This window comes from Astyanax mexicanus, chromosome 21 (genome assembly GCF_023375975.1).
Source record: "Astyanax mexicanus isolate ESR-SI-001 chromosome 21, AstMex3_surface, whole genome shotgun sequence".
Classification (NCBI taxonomy): domain Eukaryota; kingdom Metazoa; phylum Chordata; class Actinopteri; order Characiformes; family Acestrorhamphidae; genus Astyanax; species Astyanax mexicanus.
In genome coordinates, this window is record NC_064428.1 from 20138270 (window position 1) to 20160639 (window position 22370).

The 22370-nt window shown below is 36.4% G+C and overlaps 1 protein-coding gene across 2 annotated transcripts in view; it reads right to left on the reverse strand.

The window, feature by feature from the left end:
- pspc1 (paraspeckle component 1) overlaps positions 1 to 19436 on the reverse strand; it is a 33227-nt gene extending 13791 nt beyond the window's left edge. Inside the window, exons 1-8 of one of the 2 annotated variants that reach the window (XM_022674835.2) lie at positions 18927 to 19436; positions 16064 to 16365; positions 15865 to 15960; positions 15578 to 15774; positions 15368 to 15452; positions 15129 to 15252; positions 6657 to 6714; positions 4091 to 4236 (exon numbers count right to left, since the gene is read on the reverse strand). In XM_022674835.2, coding sequence (XP_022530556.1) covers positions 4091 to 4236; positions 6657 to 6714; positions 15129 to 15252; positions 15368 to 15452; positions 15578 to 15774; positions 15865 to 15960; positions 16064 to 16365; positions 18927 to 19301 — 1383 coding nt within the window. In that variant the 5' untranslated portion in view covers positions 19302 to 19436. The remainder of the gene's footprint in view (positions 1 to 4090; positions 4237 to 6656; positions 6715 to 15128; positions 15253 to 15367; positions 15453 to 15577; positions 15775 to 15864; positions 15961 to 16063; positions 16366 to 18926) is intronic. The other variant, XM_007254820.4, reaches the window with a different exon arrangement.
- Positions 19437 to 22370: the final 2934 nt, after the last annotated feature.

Consider the following 22370-nt stretch of genomic DNA (forward strand, 5'->3'; position numbering starts at 1 on the left):
ATAAACTCTGCACCCGGTAGAAAGTATTTGATTGCAATGCCATTTGAAAAAAAGATACAAGATTACTAGGGACGATACATTTACAATTTATACTGATAAGGTCAATATTAATATAACATGCTAAATATCTGTGTGTGGAGGTGCTGAGGTTTGTTCAAACTACATTAATTAAATGTAGTTTGAATATTGAACCTCATTAAAGTAATGTTGGCTGCCACTCTCTGCACCGTGACAAAAGCACAATGAGCAAATATGTTTTTATTTGTTTTTTTCCTGGTAAACTTTATCTTTCTTCCAAATAGCACTGCAATCTAACACCTGCAACTACTTTCTGATAGTGTAGTTTAACAACTCTATAAAAAGCTCTAATACAAAATTGGGTTTGCTGACCACTGTAAACTCTAAAAATACCACTTTCTTCTTGCACATGCAATAAACAAATAAAATAAGCAAAGTAAGTCAAGTAAATGAGTATAAGGTAGAGGAAAAGAATATTCAGGGACCACAAAAGAGGAGAAAAAGTAGCATGGTCACTAGATACCATCATGTCACTTCTACAACTCAGGTCAAGTAGATTACTGTTTCAAAGTTTGGTTCAGTTGATAGTGACTTTTAACTGTCAAAAATGTTACTGATTACAAAATTAATTTAATAAGATTTATCACTACATTTAGCAAAAAATATATATATATATACAGGTGCTGGTCAACGAATTAGAATAATTTGAAATAGTGCAATCATGAAATTCTTTGAATGCATTTTTTGTGCAGAAAGCAAATCAGGTGTTCACCGCACCTGTCCTACTCGTTAGACTAATCACAGAACTCATTACCTGGAAAAAAATTTGCTCAGCTGAGCTTTCCAAAAGGCCCATTTAGGCCATTTAACTGTGACACTGTTGTTTTATTGAATTAGAATAATGGAGAAACCGTTTCATTGAATTAGAATAATTTTTATTATAATTACAATCATCACTTTCTCAGTATTTTGTGGCTGCCCCCTTGGCTTGTATGACTGCCTGAAGTCTCCGCGGCATCGATTTGACCAGCTTGTCGCAAGTTTCCGCACTCACAGCTTCCCAGGCAGTGGCGATGTTCTGCTTCAGTTGGTCCAGCGTAGTAGGCTTTCTGTTGCGAATTTTCCGCTTGACGATGGCCCAAAGGTTTTCAATGACATTGAGGTCAGGCGAGTTGGCCGGCCATGCCAAAACTTCAAGCTGTTTTTTAGTGAACCAATCTTTGGTCGACTTTGCCGCATGAGCCGGTGCAAGATCCTGTTGAAATATGAAGTCTTCTTCGCCAAACTGTTCCTCAACAGCATTGACAGTCTTCTTGAGGAAGCAGAGTTTCCCTACACCTCGAGTGGACATGCATCCCCAGACCATAACGCTCTGGGGAAACTTGACGGATCTTTTCACGCACTCGTGGTTGTAGGTTTCGCCACCACGACGCCAGACACGAGGACCTTGGTCACCGAAGGAGATGCAGAAGCATGATTCGTCACTGAAGACCACTTTCTGCCAGTCTTCAGCAGTCCACTCGCCGTGTTCTTTGGCCCACTTCAGCCGTTTCTCCATTTGTTTCTTGTTCAGCATCGGTTTTACTGCTGGAACGCGAGATTTGAAGCCGAGTTCGCGCAGACGACAGTAAGTGGTTGATCTGGAGACGTCAGCGCCGGTCTGCTTGTTCCACAAGTCGGTGAGCTCGGAAGTGGACTTGAACCGGTTGCTGACTGCGATCTTTCTCAGCTGCTTGTTGTCGCGAGCAGAAGTTTTTCGGACGCCGGAACAGTTGGTGCGCTTGCTGCAGTTTTTCTTGAGAGCTTTGCAGACGGAAGACTGGCTGATGCCGAGCTGCTCAGCAATTTTAGTTTGGGTCAAGCCTTGTTGGCGAAGGGCTTGAATTTGAGCCACTATTCCGGTTGAGAGGTTGCGCTGCTTACCCATGATTGATTTTACAACTTAGAAATTCTACTCAACCCTGACTTTATACTGCACAGTGAACACTCTTCACAGAAAACAAAAATTCGAGCATTTATTCTAATTCAATGAAACGGTTTCTCCATTATTCTAATTCAATAAAACAACAGTGTCACAGTTAAATGGCCTAAATGGGCCTTTTGGAAAGCTCAGCTGAGCAAATTTTTTTCCAGGTAACGAGTTCTGTGATTAGTCTAACGAGTAGGACAGGTGCGGTGAACACCTGATTTGCTTTCTGCACAAAAAATGCATTCAAAGAATTTCATGATTGCAAATTATTCTAATTCGTTGACCAGCACCTGTATATATAAAATAAAATAAAACTTTCGCATTAAGTATAACTGGTTTAAACATTTAAAAAATGACAATAGATTCTGTTCCCAGAATCAAAAATTTGAGAGGAATTGAAAGATACAGCACGTGTTTAAACACACCATACACATTGATGTTGAAGTGAGCGAGTTAAACTTTCGAAAACGTGACCTACTTGACCCTGAACTTCAAATGACACATTCTAATCTCTGAACAGAAAAATAAAAGGAAGCGTTATGATACAAGGAACTTGTAAAATTGATAAAAAAAGGAAAAAAGTCTTATTTAATAATGATAAAAAAAAATGATTAGTAGTTGTAGTGGGAATAAATGTAGAGGAGGGAGTCATGTCATGAATCACTATAGCCTTTTGTTAAACACAAAGCTGTGATAAAATAATGATGAAACTAATAATAGTGTACAAATAGTGCTATGTAATACAATTTTAGTGAACATTTTTAGCGCTCTGAATTTAGGGCCTTTTCACACCAGTACTATTTGGTCCGGTTAAAACGAACTCTGGTTCGTTTGTAACTTTAGTGCGGTTCGATTGAGCAGGTGTGAAAACAGTAATCGCACTCGGGTACCAAACGAACTCTGGAGCGGTTCGCTTGTGGTGAGAACGTGATCCGGTCTAGATCGGATCCAGCTATTAAATATAAGCCATTTATTTGAGCTAAACTGCTGATAAAGCAAGCACAGTTTAAACTGATATATTAGCCAGATAACGCTAATTACCACAGCTGTAAACAAACACTGTCCATGCACGGGCCGCTGCATTCACTGCTCACAGCCGCGTGACTCTGTTTATTATGTATAAATCTGCGCTGCACGTAGAAACACTGTGTTTGAAAGTGCAGCGTTTCAGCGTTCAGTGTTAAAGCACAGATATTTGCGCTGGAACACAAAATCTTCTCGCTGTATTTACTTTTTTAGTATATTTATATTTAATGTACTCCCGTGTCAGACAGCTCTGACCAATCAGAGGACACAGGCTGCTTGCGTGGTTTATTGATGCGCATTTTGGTGCGTTTACATTTATGCCTATGTGAAACCAGACCGAACAGAGCGAGAAAACGCTCCAAGTAAACGAACTCATTAACTGATTCGGACCAGAGAAACGAACTACAGGTGTGAAAACGCCCTTACAGATGCATGTGACTAACAGAACAAAACCATCTAAAAAAGCCGTGAATCTAAAGCTCAGCTTGTTGTACAGCAGTGGCTTAACTAGCAAATTTAAGGCTAATTTATGCTCCTTTTAAAAGCATTATTAAGCAACAAGAATACCACAATTCAAACCACTCTATTACGTTAAATGTAATGTTGAAGACTTGTGAACTGAAAAATACTAATGAATTTTTGGCAACTATTTAACAAATTCCTAAGTTAGAAATTTGGTTTGAAAATGTGAAAATCACACAAAAAGCACCTGGTTAGTCTACCCTGGCACATCCAAAGTACGTTTTATAAACAGAGGGTGGATGGTTAACCAGGTACATTTAAAGTTAGCCACAAACTATTTTAAGTACTTTTTTTTAATTATAAAACTATAAAAATGAAACAAAATTGCAGTACTTCCTATTATAAGGCAAAGACTGAACAAATAAACAGATAATACCAAACAAAAAAAATGACCAACTCTGGTCTTTTTTGTTACACTATTTACAGAACATAGTTAGAGGTTGAAGAATGCTAATTTGACAATTCATTTTACTGATGTTGCAACTTACTCAACAGAAAGACTTACAAAACACACAAAGTTATTACATAGCAAACAATAGGTCACTGATACATTACCATCGCTCCGTTATCAGGAATGAGGGGTGCCCCCATATTTGTTGATGCCTCAGGCCCCATGGCTCCACCCCGGCCTGACATTCCCATGCCCATCATTTGAGTAGGGCCCTGGTTACCACTAACAGCAGTGGCGGGGTTAAATGAATCTATACAAGACAATGTATAACCCATATTAACCAAGACAAGTCTCGGACCACCTTTACACTAAAAGCAAAAAGTAAAACTTCACTATATTGCCAAAAGTATCTGTTCGGCTGTCCTTGCTTTTGGATTTGTAGGGCTTGGATGGACATGGAAACCCATCTATGAAGCTCTCTATGCTCTTATTAACCTTGGGCTGATTTGGAGGCCACGTTAAGTTTGTATGACAATCATTTGAGCGTCTGACTGCAGACTGACTCTTTTATTTAACGTTGACGTTGTCATTTCCAGTCACTTCCAGTTTGTTATAATATCACTGACCGTTGACTGTGGAATATTTAGTAGTGAGGAACTTTCATGACTGGACTTGTTGCACAGGTGAAATTCTATCACAGTACCAGGCTGGAATTCACCTGAATTCACCTCAGAACAACCCATTCTTTCACCAATGTTTGTAGAAGCAGTCTGCATGTCTAAGCGCTTGGTTTTATACGTCTGTGGCCATGGAAGTGACTGGAGTTCAATGATGAATGGGTGAGTGAATACTTTTGGCAATATTGTGTAATATGCATTGTAGTTATCTATAAAAAAACAGACATTTGTAAAACACCAAAACCTACTCAAATATTTATAAATAAAACGTACTTTATTTTTAATATCATGGCCAAAAAATTTGTTAAAAATACCAATTGCTCAAAAATACTGTGGACATACCAAAGAATTATGTCCAAAAATAATTTCCCTTAAGGAATAGTAAATTATTTAGCAGAATGTACACCCTAATAATGGGCTTTAGATTAAAGGAAGGTTTTCTTAGAAAATCTTTCAGTTCTCAAATAGTTTTAGGACTACATTTAAAAGTGTAAGAGGAAAAAAAAATGTATATATCACTGCAGCATGAAAGGCTGAACATTTCTCACGCAAATCCTATACACTCATACACGCAACCCACATTATGGACAGAGTAATACAGAAAACCATAAAAAACAGTGCCATGCAAAAGTATTCAACCAACTAAAATGGCTCAAAATGCTGTTTGTAAGTGTTAGAAAGACTGCCATTCATATTGAGTCCTAAACAGTACCTGAGCTAACGCTCATTATTACAGTAAGTATTCAAACCCAGTGCCAAAGAGGTGCCAACAATCACCTTTAACGTGGTACTGAGTTTAGTGGTTGAGAGTGGAACAAAGAAGCACAGACAAAGGTCATTAACTCCATATATAACAAGCTTTTATAAAATGTTAACTAGAAAAATACCAGTAGTAAAAAAGCAAGCACACACACGCACACACACACTTCTTCAACTGTGAGTGGTTCTCAATTATGATTTCAATAGGTTTGTTCTTAGATTACTGAAAAATACAGTTTTACTGGTAGATGTGCCAAAATAGCAACAGTATCATTAACTATCAAATATGCAAACTAATGTTTGATTTTTATTTATTTTCAAAGGAGTCAAAACCTGTATGAGAAGTTTAAAATAAAGGTTTAATTTACCTATTTACAAAATTGTAAGCAGATTTTATTTTAAACATGGTGCAAAAAAATAAGATGCAAAGAAGAAAAAAGTGCAAAGTATGAAAACTCACTGGCACACAAAAGAGCACATCTTCCAAGCAGCTCTCTGATAGGTTTTATATGTAAAGATGTATAAGCTCATTTTAGTGCAAAAAATATGGCAACTCTGCCTACAAAGCAAGAAAAGAATACAAAAACACAGTGTTCTCCAGTTCATAACGTCTTCAAGAAAGCCCAGCTAACGGGTCATGTAGATACAGAGAAGGAAAAGCTGGATGATGACCCTGAACACATCAAAACCCACAACGGGCTACCTTGTGAAGCACAAGTTAAGGTTTGTCATAGCCATGACTGTCTCTTGAATGATTTTGAGTAGAGTCCTCAAAAAAAAAGCAGTGTACCCAGATGCCTCAAGACGTCACAGAAATAGAAGCCTTTAATACGTAGGAATGGACAAAACTAGTTTTTTTGTATTTGGCTACCAAAAACATTATTTAATTGTTAAAAAAATAAAAGATGAAAATAAAATAATTAAAAAATTAATACTTAATTAATAATCTCTTCTGGCACAGGTTGTCCTGCAACTGCACTGCAAGACAACAGATACCAGTCTACTAAAGCTCAGGAGAAAATTTACCTTTCAGTAGGTCAAACACACACACACACAGCTGTTACCACAGCAAGGGGTTGAATACTTATGCAAGGCAGAACAACCTGTCTAATTTTTTTGTAATCCTGATGAATCCAATGACTTAATGATGTTGAATACTTTTGCAAGACACTGTACATTCAAGGTTACACAAAACTTTGCTTTTGCAGTGTTAAGCCTAAAAATAGAATTACAAAAAATACGCAGATGCCTCGAACATTGTGGTTAAAAATTAGCTGGAGATTTATGATCATACCTCCCATATTAATGGCTCCACGCGCCCCCATTTCACTCATTCTCATATCCTGTTCTCTCTGGAAGTAAAGAAAAGGTATGCAACTGTAAGCCTCAATTACATAAAATGTAGATTATCGGAAATCTCAAGGCTTGCCGGAGCGCGACACTGGAAACGTATGTGTACTTTCAGCTGGTTTATCTGTAGTAAGTAAAAGGTTAGTAGATGATTCAAGTTGTTACTGAGCAGCAATGCAACAGGCTTTGATGTTTCCACACAAAACCTTAATTGTGTTTATTTCTTAGATTTTACTTATATCATTGGTTTCACACAACAGGCCAATGCACCATTTAAAGCAATTTTGCAAAATGTCGGCACAGATACGTACAAAAAGCCAATGAGAGCTTTGATAAGAAACTGAGAACTGATCATAGGAATTTTAGGTCTTACTGACCTATAAGTGAAAATTTAACCAGAGGTAATATAAAGAAATTTTTAAAATCTGAATATTTACAAAATATTCAGAACAGTCATTTTTGCACGACAAAACATTTTTTAAAATGATTAGATAGATTAGTATGGGAGCTGGGTCTAGCAATTAGCATGCTGATTGACAGGCCTACAATAAACAAGTAAAAATCACAGGAAGATCATAATCCCTGTGTAAGCAGTTTCTCCGATTCCAGGACAATGTAGAAAAATGTTTTTGCTTAGATATGAGTAAACCTCTAAAGTGCAAAGCATTTCCTGTGTTTTAGGACTTGTATGGGTATGGTTGCCCCTTCAGAAAGCGGACAAGCCACATTGGTGGATGCATGCAGATCTACTTATTCAAAGCTGAGGGATTCTTTTAAAAGAGGAATACATTTTGGACCCACATAAATGACTGTCTGTCTACTATCTATATATTAATGTAGAAAGACCAGGGCATTTCAGTAAAAAAAAAAAAAAAAAAAAAAAAAAAAAACATGAAGTGAGTGACAAAAATGCAGTGTGTAATGTTACTTACCTTGTTACCACAAAATATGTCCTCATAAACTTAACAAAAAAGGAAAAGACAAACTACCAACAAAACGTTTATTTAAAAAAAATAAAAGTAAAAAAAAAAAAAAAAATAAATAAAAGCACAGCAACTTACTCTTACACACCCACACCTCACCTCAGCTCACACACAAACACACACACCTCACACAAACGTCTCCTCACACACTTCCACTAGCAGATTATGCAATTGTCAATGGACCAAAAAGTTAAACAAGTTATATAAACTTATAAAATAAGATGTAGAGAGATCATATGATCATACGAAACATTTTCTGTGAGCTCCTGCAGGCAGTGTTTAAATACCCACTCTGTGTGCAGATGGATTGTGAAGAGAACCAGGCTAGTTTATTTGGGCATTTCTAATCCAAACTCATACATAATATATTTACAGTTAAGCATCAATGAGTATTAGCAAACAGTGAGTCAGGACAGCTAAGACAGCTAACATCACTGTAAGCTACATAGCACAGTAAATAACATCTAGTACAATTTGGCCTGGAGTTCACATGTTCTTGACCATGTTTTGAATTTAGCTGATTTCAAATTGTAAATTATGTTTTCATTTTGTTTTACAACTCTGGGACATTACAGAAGCCCTGCATATTCAGCATTACCAAGTGTGCCAGGAAAGGTATCAATTGGCTTAAAGCTTTGTATAAAAGGTGATCAGCAGTAAGTTTCCACCCCAATCAATCGAGAAAGATTCTGTTTAGAAATAGCCAAAAGCCTCATTTAACATTATTATCTCTTGCTGTCTGCCTTAACTGTCCATATAATAAATCTTTCTCAGTTTTGTTGCTGCCCCTCTGAGATTATTGGACAACTCTCAAGTACCAAGGTTTAACTCTGCTTCTGACTTTGGCAGAAGGGTGGTTGAGATTTGGTTAAAATGAGCACTGTAAATAAACAACTTCAGATACACAGTCAGACAAAAAGAGAGAGAAAGACAGAGAGAGAGAAAATAAATTAAAACACGAAGAGAGAGATTTCCACCTGATGTTGGGCGTCTTGAGATTATCAGAAGAAAATCAATTACATTGTTTATAAAGTAAAAAAGAAAAAGAAAACTAAAAATCAGGAATAAATTAGCAAACAAATAAAGACTAATCATACATAGAGTAGAATGTACTTCTGGTCAAAAGTAAATAGGTAAGAGTAATAAATGAACAGATTACTATAAGGCATTGGGTTAAAAAAAGAAAGAAAGAAAAAAATATTCTGAATAAAATACTAAGCAAAATTACCCAAGCAAAATTATTAATTTCTTATTTTGTACATTTTTAGATAGAAAAAGAAAAGTGCACCTTGCAAATGTGTTTACATCCCAATAGATTTGAACTTTTTTTCCAAACAGGCCTGGTTTTGCCATGGCCCCAAAAAACTCACTGATTCAGAAGGCTTTCACACAAAAGAAAGTGTGAAAACCCATCAAAAAGTTAAATCTATATCCATTAAATCTGGTAAAGGTGGTGTTCCTAAATTCTGACCAAAAAAGCTGCCCCAAAGACGTTTCCTTTGTTATTTAGATTTTTTTAATCTTGTTTAAAATATTAAAACTTTCCTAAACTAAACCAAGGGACCACGCCATAAAATATATAGTTTTTTGGGCAAAACTTATTACAGCCTGAATAATGGAATTCAGGTTGTTTATATTTTTCATTACTTAGCATTAAGAAATCTTGTAAAGAAGAGATTTATCCAGTTTCAGCTTCCAATGCAGGACAATCTTCCCATCAGTATATTCCATGATCAGTTGCTTTTTTTCAGTAAGTTGTTTCTTTTGTACATGTTTCCCAGTCATAACTTGTTTCTTTTAAGATGTCTGAAAGACCTTCAGGGTGATCCACTGTAAACTTAATTATTCACAACCTGTCTGGTAGGTGGAGATCATGTGCACAAGACATCAATGCTCTAACCCTAGGCAATGTTCACACTACTAGAAATGTTGGTACAAATTGAATCGCTTTCGTTAAGCATTCGTTTATAGTGCACACTAGAACAGTATTTTAGAGACATAAAAGTTAATCATTTTGGAAAAATGAATAGGGCAAAGCAGTTAAAAAAAATGTCTGAATAAGAAGAAATAGGTACTTTTAGCAATGCTTCGTGCTGTAGCCATTTTCTGAAAACAAAATAAAGCCTTCGGAGAAGCAGCACAGAATCCAGAATGAAAATGAATTAAGCAATGTTGACTTAGGAAATCTAAGGAAGGATCTTGTCAACTTGAAGCAAAAACACAGAATGTCTGGAGCAACTGACTGATGTGCAGCATTGTTGGACTTAAGAAATGACAGGGGAATATTTGACACATTGCAAGACGAGCAAGAACTTTAAGGCTTTGGTTTGCCGTTTTCAGGAGGGCGATGATGGGCAGAAAAAGAGCAGATTTCATCTTTTCCTGGTTTTTATTTTTGTCCTGTGCGTACAGAACCGATAAACAGACCAGAAACGCAGCTCTTCAGTATGTGACTGACTTTGCAAAATTTGTGATTACCAGCACATCTGAATGGTGACGTAACCTGCGTTTAAGGCTCTATATCCGCACAAGTGTCCAGCTTCAATAAAGCAATGCAGATTCCTTCACTCTCTGGTGTTTGGTGGATGTCTGGCCATGAAGAAAAACAAAGATGAAAGCAAAGATGATTCTGCTAAGCTAAGACTAAATTCAGTCTTTCTATTTTGTGTGTTTCAATGTCATTTGTGATCATGGTAGCCTACATTACCTGAAGTTCCTTCACATACACTGGCTTGCAAAGATATTTATACACCTTGAACTTTCACATTTTGTCACCTTACAAATCTGTCGTTATTAGAAGAGTTGCAAGAAAAGCAGGGAGAAAAAGTGTCATTTGTAGTTTGCCACAAGCCAAGCAGGGAATGCAGCAATTGTGATTCACCTTTTAGCAAGACAATGACCGTAAACATACAGCCAGATCTACACTGGAATGTTTAGATCAAAGAATATTCATGTGTTAGAATGGCCCAGTCGAAGTCCTGACCTAAATCCCATTGAGCAAGACGTGCTGTTCACAGATGCTCTCTATCAAACCTGGGTCAGCCTGAGCTATTTTGCAAAGAATGGGCAAAAATCTCAGTCTATAGATGTGCAAAGGTAGAGACGCACCCCAAAACACTTGCAGCTGTAATTGCAGCAAAATGTGTCTCTAATAAGTATTGATATAGGGGGACTGAATACTTTTGCATGTCACTTTCCAGAAGTTTATTTTAAATTTTAAAAACCATGTATCATTTTTGGTTCCATTTCACAATCATGTGCCACTTTGTGTTGGTCTTTCATCTAAAATCTCAATAAAGGTGTAAGGTGATAAAATGTGAAAAAATGCAAGAGGTATGAATACTAATGCAGTCCACTAAAATCTGTAGTGGAAGGTAAAACAGCTTTTGTTCTGCTAAGTACAGAACAGAAAGACAACTTCTGCAAAGCACTTGGATAAAAACCCAGGTTTCCAACTGATTTTAGGGATGAACTTTTGCATTTGGTTGTTGTTTATCTTTTGTCCAAATCTGGTCATAAGGCTGCAGTTTCAGAGTAGGTTTTAGCAGGCCAGCAGCTAAAAGTGCTTTAAAAATGGAAAGCGATCATGTTTTCAATGTCTCTATTAATCTTTTGTCTCTCTGCCATTATAAAATACTTAGTGTATGTGTATATTAATTAATTTAAAAAACAATTAAATTAAATTTAATTTAAAAATATACTGATTATTATTAAATGCATATGCCCCTGTCTATCAAAATGACTAGCTCATCTTCTGTGGGGGACCTGACCAAATTTTAAAATTCCAATATTTACATAATTTAATTTGATGGGATGTTCTCCACTCACAGGGACAAACATGAGATAAATTAAGACAATCAAAGACAAAACAATAGAAGCATAAATTCAAATGCTGTAATAAAAAAAACGATGAAACGCTACTGTACAAGATAGTCTAAATGAGGGACATTGCACTCAATTGTTTGTTGTGACACTCAATGAAATATCCCATTGAAAGGTCACCTGCTTTATAAATCTTCGCTCATTTTTATTTAACTGTTTTAATTCAGCTCAGTAAGTCCTCAAACTCCAAAGCAACCTGAAACAATACCAGAAAAAGTGGTTTTGAAAAGAGAAAGAAGATATTATATAGGCTTGTCGTTCATATGAACATACTTAAAATGAATCAGAAAATTAGCAGTAAAGTCTATATAAAACACATGCACACAGTATATCTTAAAGGCATAAACAAAAAGGCAAAAACAAGCTGAAAAGAGAATAAATTGACAGAAGGTGTCAGTAAAGTACACTCTATACTTGCTTAACCCTGGTCCTGGAGGTTCCCTGTCCTGCAGGTTAATTTCTATAGATGGGACCATTCCGAACCAATAATAATAAACTAATGTATGGAAAATTGGACAGACAGGACAGATCCACTTATCAATCCTGATTCCAGTCGTAAACCAGACCGTAAACCAGTAATGATACATTACTAGTCCAGATTCCAGTGATACAATTTGGCTGTCATTTAACTACCCTAATCAAGCACCTGTATTTGTGATAGTATTTCTCTTCTAATGTACAGAATTAAAGCTAAAAACTGTGGAACATCCTATTAGTATTTTTTTTTCCCATGGCTTGTCTTAACACATAAATCAGCTAATCAGCTGCCTTTCAGAACTTACTAAACTAATAAAACGTGCAGATCACTTCCAAGACCAGGGTTGAGAAATACTGCTCCCATTCTATTACACAACAGAGCACAACATGTTTAACCAACACTCATTATAAATGAATATGAACATAAATGTTGCTTTTAACCTTTTAAAAGCTCTTGCCTAGTAATCAGACCGTAAAAGAGTGGTTGGTCCCTACAAATAGATTTTTTAACTTTCAAGCTACAGCATCATCTACATACCTAGAAAACTCAGACAAGGACAGATAGGAAGACAGACAAATAAATAGATGTTTCCAAAGATAAGTCTGGAAAGTAAACTCAGGTCATTTAAAATAGATTGTAGTTCACATGAAGCATCAAGATTTCAAAATATCATTTCAGGAGAAAAATGCTGTCTAATCACATAAGAAGTATGTGATGTGTTTCTCAATTCATCGTGCTGAGTTAACAAAACATTACAAACTACAGTAAGATTGAGCATGTTCCAAGTACATTAAGTTGAAGCTGTTCAGAGCAAAGTTGTACTAAAAACGTTATTCTCAAAGGAGAGATGGCACAACAGCACGTGACAGTATTCTCAATATACAAAGAACAGTCTACAAAAAGTGTTTATGAGAAACAGATCAGTTAATGAGTTAATTCATACTAAGTAGTATTAGTATCCTACTTATTTTACCAGCTTATTTCTATTTTTCCTATTAAGCTATAGATTAAGTAATATTCTATAACTTAATAGAATAGTACATTATTAAGTTATACATAACTGTTAACAAGAATGATTTATTTTCTTACCAATATTTTTCTAAATTACTTAGACGCATTTAGGTACTCTCTTGCAGTTTGCATCATTTTGTGCTACCTGCGACAGCTGAATGCAACTTCCATTAAAACTATAAGCTTCTCTGCCAAGCTTTTGTATACATTTCTCCCGTCTCTCTGTCGCGCTCGGCGTGACTTTAGCTCCTGCCCGTTCTCAGACTCCCCATCTCCTTATAAGGGCGTTTTTTCACAGCTGTATCTCAATTTGCTAGCCGGGGCAGCGATGACGTGAGGAGCAGTGTGTTTATTTATTTATTTTTCCTTTCTTCTTAGGTTTACCTGCTTTGAGATCAACTGTTGTGCAATTGGGTTCAACAACCCTCTGGGCTGGAGATCTACTAGTCTATAGCATTCCATTACACTTCATTTTCCAAAACAGAATTTCTTTTGTGACTCGTCGTGTAATGGCTTGGAAAATATCTGGCCCGCAGGCAAACTTAATTGTTGACCCCTGGAGTACAGTATCTCCCTGACATCAGCTAACATTAGTTTAACTAATGTTAGCAATGTTAATGAAGGAGTATAGCCTGTTTACACTCACTCTCTTCAGTAATTTAACTCACCACGGGTAATATAGAAGTCAGTGTTTAAGCTTTACAGAATTAGCAAAGACAGAATGTACAGTATTGTGGAGTAAAATGTGTTTATTCGTGTTCAATGGAACACGCTGTATGCGCGCCTGTACCGCTCTCTCACGTGCTGCAAAACCCACCAAGACTGAAACCACTTTGGTTAACTAAGCATGAGGAGAGGCCAATCAGGATGGTCAGTATTTGTTACTTTCTCACTATGCGTGTCTTCCTCGCCCTTACTCTCTCGTGGTCGCAAAATCTCTCTCTCTCTCGCTCCATCACACCTCAAACAACGCATCGACAATAAAATTCTGCGTCGAGAATATTTTATAGTTGACGTTGTCGATTATGCAGACTAATCGTTGCAGCCCTAATTTTATACAATAAAATTACATTTTTATATTTCATGTAATACCAATGTAATTATATGGTTTTACTCACAATCTTTTCAAAGACTAAATGTCCTGACATAAGGAAATAAAAATAATAAACCACAGATAAGTTAAAGAGAAGCAATTACCCCAGTACTGGTGATCACTACAATACCACGATACAATGCTTTAGCAAGTTCCCCAACTAGAAAAGCAATTTAACAGAAGTTCAGTACAAATTTGCACTCCAACATAAAAACACAATAGACACTAAATGTCTATTCACGTATTCACAAGTAAAAAAGCCAAAGCAGAAATGAGCACAAAATGTATCACATCTACACCAAAACTCTTTTTTCCCCCCTTTCAGAGCCTGCACCCTTTTCTGCACGGTATAGTTTAGTTATTAAAAAACAATACTAGACTGAATAGGCCTTAAATGTAAACTGGATCCAAAATCCAAATATTTCGTTAGACTGTTAAAAATATAATATGTTCAGTTTGTCTCCAACAAACAGTGATAATGTAATCTGTAATGACTAATTCTCACCATTACTGTTAAAGATCAACTTCTGATCTGATCTGGTCTTCTTTTTTTTTTACCAGAATTTAACAAATGCTGAGATAGGGGTTATGGCAAGAGTAACATCAGCAAGGAAGAAAAAAAACTGACTTTGAAACAGGGCAACTTGGGATACACAACATGGTGTTATGGGGAAGACAGATTCCAAAGAAGTGACACAAACTGTTGTGGCATGTACTGAAACCTAACCAAGATGCATTGCTAGCAGTTAGCTTAAATTAAATTTAAAAACAGCAACTAGCATCCCTGCATACGAATGCTGCCGTTCCAACAAAGTTACACCTTAAATCAACCAACTAAAACATTGGCAGAGTACAAGTGACTGATGCACGGAAAAATGGATAAAGACATTTACTGCGTCATAATTGCAGCAATTGGGAAGATATATCTATGACAAAGTTTTACAAAACAATAATCTGTTTTGTACTCACGCCATCCATAAAGCCAGGCTTAAAACCGTCACTTTGGCGCCTCATCTCATCCTGGCGCCTCATGTCATCCTGGTCTCTGTGGCGCATCATTTCCTCCTCACGTCTACGCCGCTCTTCTTCATGCCTGGAAACACAGAATATGTTAAGAATTCCTTAATTCCTCAACTCAACTTTAACACTCATGTATGACGAACTGGTCATGAATAAAAAAATAAAATGAATAAACCCTGACAGTGTACCTCATCTCCATCTGCTTGCGCTTCTGCAGTTCTTGGTTTCTTAGTTCCTCCAGGCGGCGCAACTCTTCTTGACGCCTCATGAGATCTATTGATCAAAGCCCAAAGAATGTGTTAGTAAACTGAACTGTTACTCATTAAAAGATCATTTAAAGGGTACAAATGAGTATTTTAAATTTACAGGAAACATTTATGTTTCTGCCGTCTTGGTACCTTGTCTCATCATCATGAGCTGGTGCTCATGTTTTGCTGTCTCCATCTCAGCCTCTAGTTTCTCTTTGGCTTCTTGGATGTTCCTGTTCACCTGGTCCCTCTGCTGTTTTTCCATTTCATCAAGCGCCTTCCAGCGAGATGAGTATTCAAATTCAAAGGTTCCTGGCTGAGCAAAGCGTGGCGGCTGCTCCCTCTCCCTAAAACCAGAAGAAAACAGCATTGAGTGATTAACTAAAATTTTATTTAAACACATTAAAGGCAATTTCAGAAGTAAAACAGGAACATACTTGTAATATTGTGCTGATTTTTGCAACAGCTTCTCTTGAAGGCCATCTTCATCATCAAACTGTTCTGTTGGTTCTACAACAACTGGACGGGGGGAACTAGAAAGCAACAGCAAGCAAAAACTCAATTTTGACAAATGACAAATTTTTCACACTGTTAACATCAAAAAATCAAAACCTTAAAATGTTAGATGGTACTTACGTGGTAAGTAGAAGGGCACCTTCAACACACCGATCAAGAGCCTTTCTTGCAGCAGGTTTATTAGAAAACTCCACAATTCCCTTGCCTGTGGGTCTTCCACGGTCATCTACTACTACGACTGCCCGCTCAACTGGCCCAAACTGTGCAAAACTCTGCTCTAGAAGCTCATTGGTAACCACTGGTGAGAGATTTCGAACTGTGAGTGCAGCTCCATGAGTGGCAAAGCGAATGCGAATAGGCCTGTTTCTCAGAACTGTGCCATCCAACTCAGCCTTGGCGATCTCTGCTAATGTTCTGGTTTCCTTTACAAAAACAAAACATAAAAAGTGTTGGAGAAACAGCAATACAGGTGAGCAAGCTACAGTTATTTTTACTACACTAAGTTTGTATATATTTTAGAACATTAAAGCAAGCTACATACTGAAATTGTCTGTTTACACATTTCAGTTTCACATATTTAGCTTGTTCATGAGAAACAAAGATAATCTAGAACATCAAGACACTAATATTAAAATCAAACAAACAAACAAAAACAAGTAATAGGTTACACCTCTTGATAATATGCATTTCTACTTTCTTTTTTTCATAAGGAAACAACTGCTCTCTGCAAGCAAAACTTTACAAAGTAACAATTTTCTTACAAACTGAATATATGACTGAATATTTGATATATGAATATGACTATAGCTATATAAAGAAGAAAACAAAACAGCACTGTTGGGTTTGTTTTGATTCATGCCATATTAAGGTTTAATTGCTTGAGTAAATTGATTCTGAAAAACATTTAATATTAGGGTGAGTTTGGTATTTCATCAGGTTTATGAAATACACCTCAAAAGACTGCAAAACATTTAAATTATCCTAAACCAACAAAGATAGCTAGCAAGCCATCTGGTTTAATAACATAAAACTAAACAAATGTAGCCAAATTATCTTCTTGCGACAAAAGCTACTTTACATCAGCTTTTGCTAGGTTCTTAGCTTTAACTCAGGTGCTGCAGAAAACCTTAAGGATTGTTTTATTAGCATAGCTTCAATTTTTGAAAAACAGCTGAGAGAAATTTTTATTTAATTTACAATTGTTTAGCTCAAACCCTGAAAATACTGAGGGAATTTATAACTTAAGGGACATTTAGGGAAAAATTAACATTAGCTCAGCTTCAAGCCTTAAAGAAAAATTAAAGGAAATTAACGTTAACTGTACATGAACAACTAGTTAACTACCCTATCTTAGCTTTAGTTTTTTTTTTTATAACAAATAATAATATAATAAAATAATAATAAATTAGCTTAGCTTCAAGTATGAAAAAATGTATGCTAAGCTAACCTAGCTTAGCCGCAAGCTCTGAAAATAAACTGTTGAAAAACGTTAACGTTAGCCCCTTAGCCTTAAAGACATTTTGGAGGATATTTTAAAGTTAGCTTAGTTTCCAGTGAATAAAAAGGGAAACATTTAAATGATGGTTTAGCTTGAACCATTGACAAAAAAAATGAGAAGCATTTCAATTTAGCTGGATAGTTAGCATAGCTTCAAACCCTGCCTAACACTGAGGTAAATTCAAACGTTTGGTGAAATTGTACCGTTAGCTTAGCTTCAAACGCTACAGACGTTTTAAGACATTAACAGTAACGTTACGTTAGCTACCCAACTAGCGTTAACTAACCTAGTTAACTTTAAACTACGGGAATCTGGCAAAATTGGAACCTTTGCTCAACTTTATTCCCTAAATAAGAAATGGCTAGCTTAGCTTTAAACCCTGAAAAAAATGAGTGATTTTGTAACTTTCTGCACATCTACAGAAATTTTAATGTTAGCTTAGCTTAACGGTGTGCTAGCCAAAACTGAGGTAAACAGGTAACACCTCTTAGCCCAAGACTTCAATAAAAAAAAAAACTAGAACTTAGCTACAAGAAAAAAATGAATGTAACCGTTAGTTTAGTTTGAAGCGCTGAATGGAACTTAGCTTAGCTTCAAACTCTGAAAAAAACGGAGGAAATATTTAACTAGGTTAGCTACATTCGGAGCATTTGAAGAAATTTTATGGTAAGGTTCGCTTTGAACGGCACATACATTTTTTGGGAAAAAAATATGGAAATAACATTAGCTAGAAAGCTACCTAACTAACCTAGTTTCAAACTGCGGGAATTTGGCGAAACTGAAACCTTAGTTTAACTTCAACTGAGCAGATTTGTAACTTTCGGCACAATTATAGAATTTGTTTTATGTTACCATAGCTTAGCGGTATGCTAGCTAGCTAGCTATCCAGCCAACATAGCTTAGCTTCAATCTTTAAAGGCAAACTGAGGTAAAAACGCAACCTTACCCTCCTACCTTAAGTCTTAATAAAGAAAAACTAATTCTAAAGGAGAACTTTAAATTTTGCTGTTAAACGTTAAGGCTGAGGAAATGCTTAACTAGGTTAACCTAGCTACATTAGAAGAATTTGGGGAAATTTAAAGGTTAGCTTAGCTTTGAGCTCTGAAGAGAAACTGAGGTAAAACGTAACGTTAGCCTCTTAGCTTAAGCCTTGAAGAAAAACTGGAGGAACTTTTAAGGTTAGCTTAGCTTATAGATGTAAAGAAAAAAAAACATGAATTTAACTGTTGGTTCAGTTAAAAGCTCTGAAGGGAACTTTAAAGTTAGCTTAGCTTCAAACCCTGAAGAAAAACTGAGGAAATATTTAACTAACTAGTTAGCTACATTAGGATCATTTGGGGAAAATTTTAGGGTAACGTTAGTTCGTCAAGCTCGTTAGCTAAACTTACCTGCTTTAACTTAAAAATGAAAAGCATTATAAGAAGAAAAATTTGTTTTAACTAAGCTAGCGTTAGGTTAGGATAGCAGTCTAAGAGCTTAACCTACCAGCCGGATGAAGCCGAATCCTCGCTCTCGGTTGATGAACACCTCGTTAGCCTCGCCATATTTAGCGAACAGCTTTCTGAAGTCGTCCTCTGTGAGGTCTGTAGGAAGGTTGCCCACAAACAGTCTGCACCTCTGTGTGAAGGTTTTTTCTCCAGGTCTCCTGAAGCTCTTCAGGTCCAGGGTCACTTCTTGCGGCTCGCTTTCTCCTTCAGCTTCTGGAGGGGGGCTGGAGACTTTAGGTGATGGCGTCGCGGCGGCCTCCATCTTCTGCGAGCGCTCTGCAGACGGGGAGTCCGTGGTGCGCTTTGGGTTTCCAGGCTTGGGGGACGGAGCGTTATTCTGAATATTCACCGGCTTCAGGTTACGATTTGCCATGGCGGGTGCAGCAGGTACAGTATCCTACAACAGAAGCGTTTTCTCTTTGTGCAATCAGGTTATTCCCTAATCCCAGCCTGCTCTGTGGTTGGGTTGCTGTTGCTAGCTAGGTTGGTAGTCACTCAACTGAGTCTGCGCAGTACTCAGACCGTGTGTTTGGGTCCGTTGGCAATATGTGTGGAAATTTGTCTCCATCTACCGGGAATGTGGGGAATAAATATGTTTTATCATTGTAAAACCCCAGCTCCAAAAAGTTGGGATGATGTGTAAAATGTAGATGAAGGTCAATAAAGGAGAATACAGTGATTTGCACATTTTATACTCAAATATTTATTCACAATAGAACATAGAAATATGTATGAGAAGCTGAAAATAAGGCATTTTACTGTTTCGTAAAAATGCAAAGATTCCCAAAAACAAGCAACATAGTCACATAACCTGCTATAAAAAGAGCATTTTTAAAGAGTCAGAGTATCTCAGAACAAAAGATGACATATTTTTTTTTATCAATCTACAAAAAAAATATGTAATAATGTAAAATGTAAAAGACTTATCTTATTAATATCCCATCATCCACATACACATTATCACCAAAACGTTCTGATAATCTGGAGATATACCTGCAGGAATAGGACATAGTCGATGGTAAATATTGGATGCTGGTAATCTTTAAATCCTCAGATGTCACTTAATACAGGCATTAAATACAGGCATGATTCTGTACTGGAAATCATTGCATGCTAGAAATCATTGTCTGTGAACAAAGTTCGTCATGCAACCCTACATATACAAATACAAGTTAATCACAGCACAATCCAAATATGCTGCTTTTTCTCTGGACCAGTGCTCTTGTATTTTGGACTGAGGCAAAATGGAAAACTGTGGTCAGGTGAATCTAATTTAGCCTTTTGTTTCTCCTCTCCTAACTTTTTTTGAGATGTCAAGTTCTAAATAAATTAATGTTTTACATGAAATGGAACTTCACATTAAACAATACAAGAACACATATAGTACTTGTCAAAAGTTTGGACACATCTTAAATGTAGTGGTTATTGATTTAAAAAAATGTCTGCATTGTAGATTAATACCAAAGTCATCCAAACTATAGAGAAACACATATGGAATTATTTTAGCACATTTTTAACTTTTTACAAAGTAGAACATGTTATATATTTTTGATTCTTAAAAGTAGGCACCTCTCGCTTAGATGCCAGCTTTGCACATCTTGGCATGTTCTCATTCAGCTTTATTATGTAATCCCCATGAATGGCATTCAGCTGTGTCTCATCAAGAGTTAATAACTTGAATTTCTTGCCTCTTAATGTGTTTGAGAGCATTAGTTGTGTTATGAAGAGGTAGAGTTGGTATACAGTGAATAGCTCTATTTAAGTAATATTCTAATCCATATAATGGTAATAACTACTCAACTAAATTAAAAGAAAAATTACTTTAAGAAATGAAGGCCAGTTAATTCAGAAATTTCAAGAACTTTGAAAGTATCCTCAAGTGCTGTCTTAAAGACGATAAAACACTTTGATGAAACTGGCTCTCATAAGGACCACCCCAGAAAAGGAAGAGAAAGAGTTACCGCTGTTACACAGTATAAGTTACCAGCCTCAAAAAACAGAAGGCAACAGTAGCCCAGATAAGAGCGCCCTAAATGCTTTTTTTTTGTATTTTGGTTTGTTTAACATTTTTAAGTTTCCTACATGATTCCTTATGTATTCCTTCATAGTCTGTATGGCTTCATTTTAATTTATGTAGGGAAAAAAAAACATTGAATGAGAAGGTGTTTCCTAGCTTTTGTATGGTACTGTATATAAAATAACATTAAAAATACATTAACAAAAACTGTTTAAATCAGAAAATACAATTTCTTAAAAAATTTAATTATTTTGGGACATTTTACATTAGCAAATTATGACACGTATTTTCATAAAAACATATAAAAATCCAAAATCAATAATCTTTGAGAAACCAGGAACATAAATATGTCACAGTTTCATCAGATGATATCAGTTCAATCAATGACAAAACATGTGATTATGTGGCTGTAATGCTGATTTGTGTTAATGTTGATTTAACGCAAAGGTTCATTTGTAAAATATCTGATCATATAACCTTACTAGGGGTGACTTTTTACACACTCATTGGCAAATATGTAAATAATTACCGGTACAAGGGGTTGTCTGATGAGATGCTGGGTCTAGCCACAAGAGAGCGTAAAAGTGCTTTCTCTGATTATGATTCCAGGTACTGTTTGCGATTTGATAACGGTTGGTTCAAGTATGGAGGCATCAATCTTGTCTTTACTGTGGAGCAACACACTGCTCCAACTACTGGTATGATGATCTGCAGAGCCATCATATCACTTGGTCACTCCTAGTAGTGATTTCCCAGGAATGTGTTTGTCAGATTGTAAAACCTCCTTGGCCTTCTCAGTTGCTAGATTTACTACCAATCAGGAATTTGTGGAATCAGCTGGGATGCCAACTTTTGCTGTTTTCTTTGAGTGAGTTTTTTGTCAGTGAGTGTAGATTTCCTTATTAAAAACATTTGGTTTTTTTTCAGGTTCTTTCTGGTCATTAGTCACAAAGGCAGAAACATCCTTTGGACACAGTACATCTCATGGTACCACACACTCTCAGTCACTCACACCTAGAGAAAAAATTAGCAAAGCCAGCTCGCATACCTTGATGTTTTGGGAGCTGAGAGAAAACTCTTTTTCTATTTGATAAGAGAAAAAACTGTTGATGGACAGTGACCTGAGCAAGGATTGAACCCACAACTCCAGGGTCCTAGAATCATACAGCACACACACACTGTCTGGTGTACCACCACACCTGTTTGAACCAGTAACATGAAAATGTATCTTTATGATGCAACTCAGCATTGTTAAACGTTTTGCTGATTTCTGTGAGCCCAACAATACCCAAAGTCAAACCTGGGTCACTGTGGTATATGGGTTTGCAGACCACACGTACCATGTGGTTATGGACTGCAAACCACACTGTATTGGAAGTCTGAGACAGGGCACGTGATGTGGAGTACAGTGAAAGAGACACAAAA